The 13,935-nt window shown below is 35.0% G+C and overlaps 1 protein-coding gene across 4 annotated transcripts in view; it reads left to right on the forward strand.

Annotated features, from left to right (window-relative positions):
• The window catches only part of LOC131065573 (uncharacterized), a 162,991-nt gene that overhangs the window by 47,964 nt on the left and 101,092 nt on the right, over nt 1–13,935 (forward strand). For all 4 annotated transcript variants that reach the window (XM_058000128.2, XM_058000131.2, XM_058000130.2 and 1 more), the window contains exon 2: nt 7,302–7,394. In XM_058000128.2, coding sequence (XP_057856111.1) covers nt 7,302–7,394 — 93 coding nt within the window. The remainder of the gene's footprint in view (nt 1–7,301; nt 7,395–13,935) is intronic.

The raw sequence follows: 13,935 nt of genomic DNA on the forward strand, positions 1-13,935 counted from the left end.
ACATAAGAGATCCAATAATTTGTCTATAGTATGTAGGATCTGTAGGTTTTGAATCTACTGCTTCACTTTTGAGCTTATGAAGATTTGTTTCTATTGGAATGGATAGAGGTTTACAATCTATCATACCAAATCTGGTCAGGATATCAGTGGTGTATTTTCCTTGATTTAGAAAAATATAATTCTCTTTTTGCCATACTTTTAGGCCCAGAAAATAGTGCAGTAGACCTAGATCCTTCATATCGAATTCAGCCACAAGATCTTGTTTGCATTTTGCAATGAGGTGATCTTCTCCATGCCCTGGGAGCTTGCTTAAGGCGGTAGAGAGATTTTTTTAGTCTACACATAGATATTTCTATCATGTGTAGCAAAGCCTTCAGGTTGTTCTATATATACTTCTTCCTCAATAACACCATTCAAAAATGTGGTCTTTACGTCCATTTGGTGTATCTTCCACCCTTTGGAAGCTGCAATGGCAATGATGGTTCTTACAGAAGTATATTGGGCAATTGGAGCAAATGTCTCTTCGTAATCAATTCCAGCCTTTTGAGAGAACCCTCTGGCAACGAATCTGGCTTTGTGTTTTTCAATACTACCATCTAGTGCATATTTGATTTTGAATAACCACTTTGATGAGACAACTGATTTGTCTTTTGGTCTAGGTACAATGCCCTTGACATCATTTTTTAAGATAGATTGGTATTCCTCAATCATTGCATCTTTCCAAGCTTGACATGTTAAGGCCTCTTCAACATTTGATGGTTCAAATTTTGTAAGTTCGGTCATGAGTGCAACATAGCATGATTGACTTCCTGTTTTCTTATTCTCTTTGAAGATTTCATCGGGTTCCACATTATTTTCTTCAATCATCTTTCTTGCCCATAGTGGTCTTTTCTGGTTGTTAGGATTTTCAACATTCTCGAAATTAGGTGATTGAAGTTCATGATTTTCTATGCTATTCTCCCTCTAATTCTCAATTGTAAGATTTTCATCTGATTCTGTGGTTAGATCATCTTCTGCACTTAGAGAGAGTTTATAAGCAACATCTTCTTCAAATTTGACATCTCTACTGATTTCAATAGATCTTTGTCCTAGAATATAGACTCTGTATCCTTTAGTGGTTTCGCTGTAGCCAACAAATATGCCTTTCTTCCCAGAGGGTTCTAGTTTGGTTCTCTTTTCTTTAGGAGCGTGAATATACACGTGGCAACGAAAGATTCTTAGATGGCTTAAATCTGGTTTATTTCCTGTAAAGGCTTCTTCAGGTGTTATATTCTCTAGGATTGAATGAGGGCATATGTTTTGAATGTACATAGCTGTATTTGAGGCTTCAGCCCAAAATGAGATATGTAGATTTTGATCATGCATCATGGCTTTAGCGGCTTTGATGATGGTTCTGTTTTTTCTTTTTGCGACTCCATTCTGTTGAGGATTATAAGGTACAATACACTCCCTCTTAATCCCAACAGAAATGCAGAATTCTTTAAAATTTTCAGAGATATATTCACCCCTATTATCTGATCTTAGAGTCTTTATTTTCTTCCCAGTTTGATTTTCCACTAAGGCTTTAAATTCTTTGAATTTCAATAACACTTCATTTGATTCTTTGAGTTTTATGAAATAGATCCAAGTTTTCCTAGAGTAATCATCAACAAATATCACGTAATACAAGAATCCCCCTAGTGATGGTAATGACATTGGACCACACAAATCAGTGTGGACAAGTTCTAGTACAACTTTTGATTTGTGTTCACTTGAGGGAAAGGACCCTTTTGAATTCTTCCCTAGAGCACATCCTTTACAAGTTCCAACATGATTAGATTTTAGATTGGGCAATCCTGTGGTAATTTTTCCTATAGAAGGTAGGGCACTAAATCGAAGATGTCCTAATCTTCTATGCCAAATTTCATTAGAGTTTGATACTTCATGATCTAGTGCTTGTTTTTGAGTATTACATAATTTGTATAAACTACCATCTCTAAATCCTATAGGAATAGCATTCTTTATGTTAGAATTTTTAGGCCAGAGTAGAACTTTATCTTCATGGATGGTGATACGATATCCTTGATCAGCTAGTCCTGAAATAGAGACCAAATTCCTTTTGATACCTGGTACAAAAATAACATCTTTCAATTGTAATGTAACTTCTGTTTTTAATTGAATTGAGTAGGTCCCAATTCCTTTCATTGGATAGGTAGAATTGTCTCCTATTGTAACTTCTTTAGTTGAGTGGTCTTCAAAGGTTTCGAATTGATCTTTAAATCCGGTTATGTGTCGTGATGCTCCACTTTCAATTATCCACATATGTTTGTTTGAGTTTAGTTTGCTTGATAAGGCTAAGAAAAATAGAGGATTCTCTACTTCCTTGACTTCAGCTATGGTTGCTTGAGCTTTCTTTCTTTCTGGGCAGAACTTGTGAGTGTGTCCAAATTTATCACACTTGTAGCATTGAATCTTGGAGAAGTCTCTGCTTTTGTGATTATTTCCTCTCTTCCGTTTGAACTTCCTTTTCTTCCCTTTTTTGCTTGTGTTAGCATGTAGTGCTTGAATTTCTCCCTCTTTGTTTGGACCCAATCCTCTTGTGATTAGTTGAGATTCTTCTTAAGTGCAATCATTCTTGAGTTGATCAAATTTTGGTAGTGTCGGACGAGCACTAATGCCTTGAATAAAGGATTCCCAACTGGATGGTAATCCCTTAAGTGCTATTAGAGATAGCTCCATATCATCTACATTATTTCCAATAGTTGACAATTGGTCTTTCAACTCTGAAATCCTCATGAAATAGGATGTGATTGTTTCTCCTTTGTTCATGTAGATATGCATTAATTGCTGTTTTAAAGTGAGCAATCTGCTTGCATTATTTATTTCATATGAGTTTTGAATGGTCTTGAACATATCATAAGCTGTAGTTAGTTTTGAGATGGTTGGGAGAATGTGATCTTTAACAACATCAATTATGATTTTCTTAGCCTTGTTGTTGTATCTTTTCTAGGTTATTTTCTCTGGCTCGTCTTCGGGCATCTTAGTATCTTCTTCTATGTATGCATCTAGTTTGAGTTCTTGAAGAATTGTTGTTATTCGAATTCTCCATGAGACAAAGTTGGATGCGCCTTCGAGTCTATCTTCCACTCTAACACTGTTCACCATGATTGTTTTTCCTTTGATTCTGAATGCAAGTCTGAATTTTTAGAAAAGAGGTGTCACTATTTTTATTATTTCTCTACCAACTTGGCTCTGATACAATGTTAAGAAATTTAGATCAGAGATAGAGAAGACAATAGTCTGATAATATGTAGTAAGGATAGACTTTAATGAGATCACTACAATGAATATGTTTTCCTCCGATGTATATATATAACTCTATTTATTAACCTTCTAACATCAACAACTTGCTGGTTCGTGAAATTGCCATGGTTATTGGTTTCAGTTCACAGCAAGTGTCGATGCCTTTGCATAAATAAAGGGATGAAGAGTCATGTCCATGTAGGGGCATGACTTCTACGTGGCTTATGCCACGTAGAGTCATGACCCTACGGGGACATGACCCTCCGTTCAATGTTCACCGCTTATGTATATATTGCTTGCTTCAATCTGAATGAGGCTATATCTTTAACTCTAGCCACGTAGGGTCATGACCCTACGTGGACATGACCCTTCGTTCAATATTCACCGCTTATGTATATATTGCTTGCTTCAATCCGAATGAGGCTATATCTTTAACAGAGTTAAGGGGGTATCATTGCCACAATTTCAGGTGCACCCATATATAATTCTATTAGGGTGAGAGGAGTCTTGTGGGGCCAACGAGTTACAATATTGATTGATAGTGGGGCAACCCACAACTTCATAGATGAGGCCTTGGTGGCAAAGAGAGGTCTACAACTACAGTACTTAAAAGGCTTTAGCGTGATGGTTACAAATGGATTTACCTTGACTTGTATTGGGAAGGTTCCCTAATTGAGCATCGCTTTGGGTAATTACACAGTGACCAATGATTTCTACATGGTAGGCATTGGGGAGATAAATGTTGTTTTGGGAGTCTAATGGCTACATTCATTGGGAAAGTATTCTCAGAACTTTTAGACCATTGAATTGAAGTTCATAGTGGATGGGAAGAAAGTTGTTCTTTGTGGAATGTCTAATGGTGCACCCAAGATTGTTATTGCTAAGAGGATGGAGACTATTTTTCAATATGGCGAAGTAGCTTGGGCAACCCTATGTTTCATTTCTACTAAGGACACCTTGGACAAAAAGAATGCATATCATGTAGATATTCAGTTTTTATGGGACAATCATAGTGTTGTTTTCAATGATATTCCTCTAGGCAGGCAACCATAGAGAGGGATTGAGCATGCGATTGAGCTAGAGGAGGGAGCTAAGCCAATGGTTACCACTCCCCATCGTCTGTCATGCCCCAGCCTAAGTTCGTGGCTTTGATAAAGATAGATTGCAGCTTTAAATAGCAAACACTGTGCGATTGAATAAAAGGGCCAACCCAAAATAAAAGTATTTAAATTGGTTGTGGTTATTTAGAAGAGGGATGGCTAGATTAGATTATAAGAAATACTTAAATAATGGTGTTTTCTTTAAGAGAGCCGACTGAGACTTGTTTAGACAGCACTCAAGTTTAAATCGAATAAGTTAAATAAAGGCCGACCCCTTATGAAATCGCCTTTCTTGGAAAAGACACTTCTCTTGTCTATAAGGGTATGAAGAAGGTATAAGTAGAAGATGAGATGTGAGTTAAAAGAAAAGGTAGAAAATACAAGAAGAAATCATTCAATCTAGAAGAGAATTAAAGCAGATTTCAGAGCAGTAATATATGTAGAAGGTTTGCATGCAAGGAAAGTTTCTCAATGTAATATCATATAAATAAAAGCAGATTTTGTGCAACCATTGAGTAGAAATATATGCAAGTAGAAAATATGATAAATCAGTCAAATTAAGAACAGTTTTGTAGAGTGCACAACATATATAAGAATATGTTATAAGCAGATTTGTTAGGGAGAATAATATATAGAATATAAAAAGAGACCATTTAGGGAGCATGGAACAATAAAGCCAATATGAGTAAGTGTGAGAGATTTATGAAGGATTTGTATGTAAAAATATGCAAACATGCGTGATCATACAAGAACATTCATGTTATGATTATTGAAAAGAGGGGAAACATTGAATGATTTGGAAACGACATTTGATCTGACATCAGAAAACCAGACAGATAAGATTTCAGAATCTGAGTTTAATGTAGAAAAGGCAGCCAACTATAACATTTGGTAAAGTGATTGGTATGCGATATGGTTGAATCTATTAGTCATTTTAAGTCAGTTAGGAAGCATTAATCTATTTATTGAATTAAATTGCCAATCCATCAAGATTCTTAGAACTAGTAATTAATCAATTAATTTTCCTAAAAGCAATCATATATGGGATTTTTAAGGAAACATGGTAGGGAGATGCAGTAGACCGGTTCCATCAATTAAGTAGACTACCTCAAGTTGGTTTGCTTGTGGGCCAAGGGGTTGAATTGTCATGGTTGGATGCTTTGTGCCCTTGGGCTTAGTTGTGGAGAATAGTCTCCTGATGCTCTATCGTGTTTTCCCATCAAATCCCTAATAGGGTTGGCTGTTGGAAAAAAGCTGTAGTAAGGATCCAAATGCATAGGAATCATTATGATCATTTGTTTGATGTTAATTGATTATTACTCTTATGTAATTTAGTGAAAGAATACTCTTTCTAAATAAATAATATTATTGGAATTGTTATTTTTGGGCAAAATTTGGGTATATCCCAAAAGGGGACATTACATCATCATTCCAAAATGCACAAGGAGGAGATAGAAAAGGCCTTTTTGAGTCCTTTTGCTTCTTCTGTAGTGCTGGTCTAAAAGAAGGATGGGACAATGATAATGTGCATAGACTACCAAGCACTCAATAAGAAAACATTAAGAGCTGTTATCTAATTCTCAAGATCAATGAGCTCATTGATGAACTTCGTGAGGCAGTCTGCTTTTCTAAGATTGATCTTTCATTTGGGTACCATCTGATTAGAGTGAGGGAGGAAGACATACACAAGACTTCTTTCAGATGCCATTATGGGCATTATGAATCCTTGGTCATGCCCTTCGGATTGACCAATGCTCCTACCACATTCTATACCTGCATGAATCATGTATTTAATAGGTAGTTGTGGAATTTTGTGCTCATGTTCTTTGATGATATCCTTATCTACAACAAAAATTGGGAGGATCACCTTCAGCACATTGATAAGTTATAGAGCATTATGGAGGCACAACCACTATTTGCTAAGGTCTCCATGTAATTTGCAATAACATAAGTTCTATACTTTGGACATGTAATTGGTGCTAATTGAGTTAAGGTGGACCAGGAGAAGATATAGGTCATCCTTGATTGGCCCCCAACAAATTTCATAACACATCCGAGAGGATTCCTTGGAATTCTACTGGTTATTTCAGCTAATTGCACTTATGTTATTCTTTGATTTCATGGATTTGTTTCATCTTTACATATGATATTAATTTATGCATTGACCTGGCAATGGGAACTTAGGGTTTGCACCTTGAGGAGACTAAGAAACTGATACATTTGCATTTTATTGTTCTCTTAGCAATGCGTGGTTGTCAAATAAATCTGGTGCATGATAGATAAGCTTGAAAAATAAAGAACTCTAAAATTCCTTTGACAAGTTAATTGCTAGTTGAATATTTGGATGAGCTGAAGGTAGTCCTCATTTGTTACTTGATATGGGGATATAAATAGATCAACTTTCAACATGTTTTAAAATCTCATTAAGGTTTGCATAGCATTTCAAATAAATGCCTTTGTTATTGTTCAGGAAGTTGAAGAAACCATGTTTTGTTTTGATCTTCAACCACCAGAAATTCCTTTCTTACTGCTGTGTGAAAAAGAGACTACTATTGTTCTTTTATTTATCCCATTTAAACTTTATATATTCTCTGATCTGATGCTACAATTAGCGGAATAAGAGGGGTTATTCATGGTTGAGTATATATGTATGTATATAAAAGTAGTCTCAGATTTTATAATTCAAGTTCTATATTTTCAAGTCTGGTGCTTTCTAATTAAGAAGGTGAGAAATATATCTATGTATGCATGCATGTGTATCTGTGTGATGTTTTAATTTTGTAAACTCTCTAAGGGGAGGATGTTCTTGAGATGTTGCTGTCTTCCTCATTTTTTTGGTTTCTTATTTTCACCTATGCTCTGGTATAAGTCATAGCTTTGTTTGTAATTTGTGTTAACCCACATTATGCATTTTTGCAGCTTAAAGTGGCATATAGGAAAAAAGCATGGGAAAGCCATCCGGATCGTTTTCCTCCCTCTGAAAAATCTCATGCAGAGTCCAAATTCAAGCAGGTGAATTCTTCTAGTGCCTTCTGTAAAAAGATAAACAAAACATTCTATTGCTATGCAACTAGTGATTATATGGCCAAATAAAACACATGGCATATGGCATTGTGTCCAAACCTATTATCAGTAGTTAAATAATGTACACATGACTAATTTTAATTTTCTATTGCATTGGGTGGTTGTGTGTTGTAGTTTATTAAGTTGTTGCCAGCTTACATATTCACCATGGCCATGGCTACATGTTCTAGAGGGCACTATCTTGTAACAATTCCCTGCACAGTAGCCATCCATTTTGGAGAGCTTGGACATTATAGTTGATCATATTAAAAACAATGCTATTCAATATATTACACGTCTGACCATGGAATCTCTGTGCATGTGTTGATGTGAATGGAATCTCTGTGCATTCTGTATATACTTGTGTTAGTTTATGTTTATATTTTAGTATAGTTTCTTGATGATAATTCACTTAGCTATGATTGTGGCCTTGGTGTTGGGTCCGTAGATATGTGCAATAATAGGAAAAATGCTAAGAGTAGAAGTCCTGGAAAACAGAAAATGGATTTGTGAGTATATGGGGTTTAGTGATTGATGGGTAGATAGTTGGATCATATAGACACAAATAAAAGAAAAGATTAATTGGCAAAGTATTTCAATTCTATCTTAGGATATTGCTATCATAGATTATGTACAGGAAGTAGAGGAAACAGCAGTCATACTTGATCAATTCTTTGATAGTTTGGTATGGAACAATTATGTGGATCTTTTGATGGCCAACTTATGCAAGTTCATGCCACACGGATTTATTTTGGTGTAATGTTTGTGTGAGGAAACACAAACGAGAAGTTGAGTGTGAGTGTAATGAATGATATGAAAATAGGTTGAAGAGAGAAGAAAAAAAATGTAAAAGTGAAAGGTGCTAGAGACATACATGACCTCCATCTTCAACTCAGAATAAGTAACTTACTTCCAAGAGACAAAATAGATGGTAAGGTGTGTATGAACTCTGAAAGTGAACATATATGATTGTTTGTTGCCAGTAGCATATGTAGCTACATTAACCAAAGAAACTCTCAACATCCTTAACGACCTCCACTAGAATTTGAGTGGAGTGTACAATTGCATCCACATCAAGAGGATGAGAGTTTATCGATTTCCAAATTAAAACTTGTACTTTGGAAACACACATACAATCCAAATTGTTGAAATAGTGCCTTCTCTCAAAGATGCAATGTTTATCTAAAACGTAGGAGATACGCATATTAATGAAAAACTTGGCTTTTGTAATCCGTCATATTCCATTTGTGACTGCCAATCTGCCAAATATTTATTGATCCTGAATACACTCTTTACACATCAAAACCAACTTTCCATTTAATATTTGACCTAATCTCTTAAATCTATCCATCAAAATAGTCTAAGATGTAATAAAAAAGAGTTAATGTTCATAAATAAACTAGAGGAATGCTTTAACCTCCTATACATGAGTTGGCATTCTCCATTTCTATGTTTTATCAGTTGCAATTTATTTAAAGGTGAAAGCAATAGTTCAAACAGGCTAATTGCTTTTGGAAACGTTGCATTTGAACTTTTATTAAACAATTTCTTCCTCTAAAAGTTCTAAGGGGTTTGCTAGAATTCTAAGAGCTCTTGAATATATTCTTCTTCCTATCCATATATGAACTTGGCACCTTGAAATATACCTATTGGTCGATCTCTCTTTGAAGTAGCGATCTTGTTGGAAAATTATCTAGAAAACATATCTTTGTGTTTAGGGAGTTACATGCAATTTTTTCATCAACCTTTTGTAATGACACAAATATGCATAAAATTTTATTCTAGCCATTTTGGTCAAGATTATGAAGCAAAAAGAATGAAGATATTATTATCTTGGTGCTTTATAAAACTTCAAAGCGAAGGAAAATTCAGTAATATATGTGTTTTTGAAAAATATTTTAAAAAATTTATGTAAAAATGCTGAGTTATGGCTGAGTTTTTCTCTGAGTTTTTGCTGAGCCTTGGGTCTTTAAGATTTATGTGTCAGCCAAATTATTGCTGAGTCTGAGAGTCTGAGTTTTTCAACCATGATTTATCGATCAAAAGTATTAATTTCTATTGTAGCTTCTTCTTTGGACTTTGAATTTTTTCCTTCCTATTCTCAAATGATTCTTTTAAGAAATCCTCTGTTTTCATACGTTTTTCTTCTCCCCCAATACCAAATTTCTTAGAAAAAGCTTTTACAAAATCTCTGATGGGAGGTTGTTGCCTTAACTTATGCCCTTGTTCTTGGCCCAACCATTGTTGGTTTTCTGTTTTTCCCTTGATATGGCTCTCTAATGTTCTTCCCCATTCAGTCTTTTTGTGCTCTTCTTGTTACTGTCATACACACAAAATTCCACAATCAACAAAGACCAAATCTGCATTGATATCAAATTGAACCATAAAACCTTAAAAACTTGAAAATTTCAAGAGACTCAAAAAAATCTCTACCTTTCTGTGCTTGAACAAATGAGGTTTCCAAAGAGGTATGAATAATGTGAGCAAAATCAGAAATCAAGGTTGCAAAAACTTGTTTGAAACAACTTACATAACTCCAATAATTTACCCTGGAAACATCCTGAGGGAAAACTAGCTTTTAGTAGTGGCAATTGCTCTACTACCCTATGGAATCAATTTGGAAGGAATAGAACAATAAGTGGGTGCAACAATGACTGCCTTCTACTCCCGTCTATTGTCTACAACTAATGAACAACTAAACTCTTTTCTAATTCTACTTGATACAACACTTAAATCAATACTCTTCAGAGAGATTTCGGATCAACCTAAAAAGATATTACTAATTAGTTTGAGTAATCAATTTAGTTGTGAAATAGGCATTAAAACCCAGCCATTAAAGAGCCTAGTACATGGGCCTAACTTTTTCTATTTTTCCCATGAGATTTAGGACTCACATTATCATGGGTCATTTGAACTTAGTTCTCAATTGTGGCATCACTCAAGCTTTAGCAGTCAGTTGCACCTGCTAGGCCAGCTTTTTAACTAGTTATTTGCACCTAAATGGTGAATTGGTCGACTGAACCCAATAAATAAATTATTGATTAACTTGAATAATTAGTTATCTAATTGATCTAATAAATTAATAATATCATTTTTAACTAGATAGTTAATATAATTAATCATGAGACCTCATTTAAGTTTTTGAGTATCATGGATCTTCATGAATAACTTAAGCTTAGGCCCTTGTCCCCTTTCAAGTTGTCCATGCATTTGTCAATCTTCATAAAGCTTACCTTTGTCTACCGTTGTAGAAATGGTACTTTTTAGCAATGGCTTTTACCCTTCCAATGCAATTGTTGCGCTTTGTAAGTTTATCCCATTTGAGTGTTTTTCCAAAGTAGATTTCTCTACTTTGTTGAAATAAATGTCCACATTGTGCTGATATATCCTTGTTTTTATTGATTTGCATGTTTCTTCTATATATCACGTCTCACAAGAGCATTCAATTGATAAGCCCTATGCCACTTCTAAATTTTGGATTAAGTTGATTCTTAGATGATACAGGAAAAATTGCAAATGGTTAACATTTGTTAGCCTAGTTTTTGTAAACTTATAAACTTTTGTGTCAATAATCATCGAATTGATAACCTATTAATCAAGAATATCCCCAATCATTTGCAAATGCTGAGCCTCTCACCATTTTGTAGCAAAATCATCAGTTGCCTCAATCGAATTCTTGGGAGCAGTCACTTAGTGCAGAAAATCATGAAAACAATTAAATTTTCAAAATCAGTGAAAGATGGTATAAAATCCTCTTGTGGGGATGTTACTAGTACTAAAAACCTTTCTAGACTGCAACATATTAAAAGTTCAATTTTTTGCCAATTGATTCACGGAAATGATTAAATTCAAGGTTTTATTTGATTTGGATGGAATTAGATTTGTGGGTTTTGGTCGCAGTGGTCTTATGAACAATGTAGCAAGTTTTCACAAGAAAATACTTATCCAGTTGGAAGTTATGCGTTAATCTTCATTTTTCAGGTTCATGGGCTTATGAGGAAAATTCATAAGATTTTCGGATGTGGCATCAAATGCTTGTCAAGTTTTCAAAATTCATATCAGAATTCAATATTGCAGTGATTGACATTGGCAAATTAAGATGTTGTGGATTTTTCTCTAAATACTGATGAAGGCATCTAAACACCAATTTCCAACTCCTGCTAAAGTTTTGATAAGAAATAAAGATTAATAATGTGGAGCTCATCAGCAGTGTCTTGCAAATTCACAAGTGATTGAAAGTGCTGTTAGCATTCTCCTTTAGATTGGCAACCCCTCCCCAAGTGTCGATGCAAGTTAATAATCCCTCTTTGAGTGCCATTTCATGTGGTCAACTCACTAGTAAAGGAGGACTGCAAAGGGAAGCTTAATTTTGTTGGTCTTTTCATGTGAGTTAATAGCTTCCATAAGAATGCTAATGAAGGAGAAGGAAAATGAATAACCATAGTTTCAATTTGTTGATTACATCTCAAATGCCAATGCAAGGAAGTCACAAGTTATAATTTTTGACAACTTTTTAATAACACCTCCAAATGCTGATGGCAAAAAAATGAAAAGAGGATCGGCACGTTTGAACAAGTTCATAACATTTGTGAAAACACTGATGAAGAAGGATAAAAGTATTGTCCACACCTTCATACCAGTTACCAACTATTGTTTCACCACCCATAAAGATTATAAATTGTATTCAAAAAACTAATGAAAATTTAATGTTAATCGGTGATTTTGTATTAGTTATCAACTCTTCTCAGAGCACTGAAACAAAAGTTAACAACTTTCACTAAGCTATTGACGAAGATCGCACTAAAGGCTGTTGGTGTTTTAACACAGGTTCGCTACTTGAGTTGGCATCCAATGTGAGATTGTCAAAGCACCAACGAGGAAGTTAGAAGCTGTAAAGCGCTCTCAAATTGTCAATGACAAAGGGGATCAAAATATTTGCAACTCAATAATTGCCCATAAGTTGCCGAAATAGGTTCTAAAGTTGTAAAAGGCTCCCAAAGTGTCGTCTAAGTCTTCATTGGCTGCTTTGCAAGAGTTAACAATTATTTTAAAAGTGTCGATGGAAGATGGATAGGCAATTAATTTAAAAATGTCTTGAAGTGGACCATTCATTCTCATGAGATATGGGTTCTTGTAAACCACTAATGAAACATGAGTCAATAATTTGACTCAAAAAGTTGCATAGTTGAATCCTGATAGCAATATCATGATTTGACTTGCTATGGAAAATATCTCCTACTTATGAATATTAGGGAGGTTAAGAAGTTCAAATATCATTTAAAACTTCGGATTGGTTTCTTTGCAGAAGTTTGTAACCCGTTCCTCATCGCCGATTTGGAGTCAGTAGCTTTGCAACTATATTTAAAACCCTCATGCACGAGATAAAGCCGCCAATTGAGAAAGAAAGCTCTTTCTATTCAGTTACAACCACTAAAGAAAAATAGGGACTTCCAATTAGGTCAACAATTTCTGTTAAAATGCAGGAATGAAGAAGGTTGGAATCCCACGTAGGAGATAAGGATGAGTGGCTAGAAACAATTATAAATCCGCTAGCAAGATCACCTTCATGCAAAGCACGAAAGCAAAGACAAAACAACTAAATTGGTTTGATTAGGTGCCTCAAAGAAATGTTCTTTTGCTGGACTGTGATGATTGCAAGAAATATTTGCAAAATGTGGAAGCATATGCATGCTATGTAAATGATTTGACAAAATAAGTTCAAGAGGCATCATCTGATGGAATGCAAGGTTTACAAAGATATACATGATATGAATCTATCAAAAGGGACTCAATAAACTTTGAAGGAAATGAAAATGGTTGGTGCGAGTCGAATTCCTTGATCTTTGCTAGCCTCCTTCATGTGTGCACCAATGAAACATATCACATCAACAGATGGATGAGATCTGTGCAAAGTTGGAAAAATTGTCTTGGCATATGAAGGTAGTAGGGTGTTTCCATATTCAAGACATCTATTTAATGCTGTGAAAGAGAAGGAAAAAGAATCATATATGTGTTGCCATAGTAAAATGTTAGCAATGGTATTTGGTTTGTTAAGGGACATCCATCAAAGCATAACAAAAGGAGAATGTTAGATTTTGTTTCTACAAATTCCTTGCTAGACTCATATACAAAATGTATAGACAAAGCATCTGAATTGTTTGATAGAATACCCCAAAGAGTTACTCATAGCACTCGGTGGTTATAGATATGCACAAAATTGATATATTGAAATGGCTTCGAAACTCCAAGAAATTCATTTGGCAGTAACCTTAAGCCTTGCCTTTGTCATGAAAAAGATGATGCATGATTAATGTTGGTATGTCATCTTGCAACATCTGAGAGAATGGTGTTGACTTGGTGGTTAGCACCTCCTTTGGGGTTCGCGACATGGCTTAACCACCTCCCGTGGATCTAGTTAAGTTTGACATTTGTAGCGGGTGTTGATAGCTCAATCTTTTGGCGCAAAGGCAAACATACCTAAAATTGGTAT

Source organism: Cryptomeria japonica, chromosome 4 (assembly GCF_030272615.1).
Source record: "Cryptomeria japonica chromosome 4, Sugi_1.0, whole genome shotgun sequence".
Classification (NCBI taxonomy): domain Eukaryota; kingdom Viridiplantae; phylum Streptophyta; class Pinopsida; order Cupressales; family Cupressaceae; genus Cryptomeria; species Cryptomeria japonica.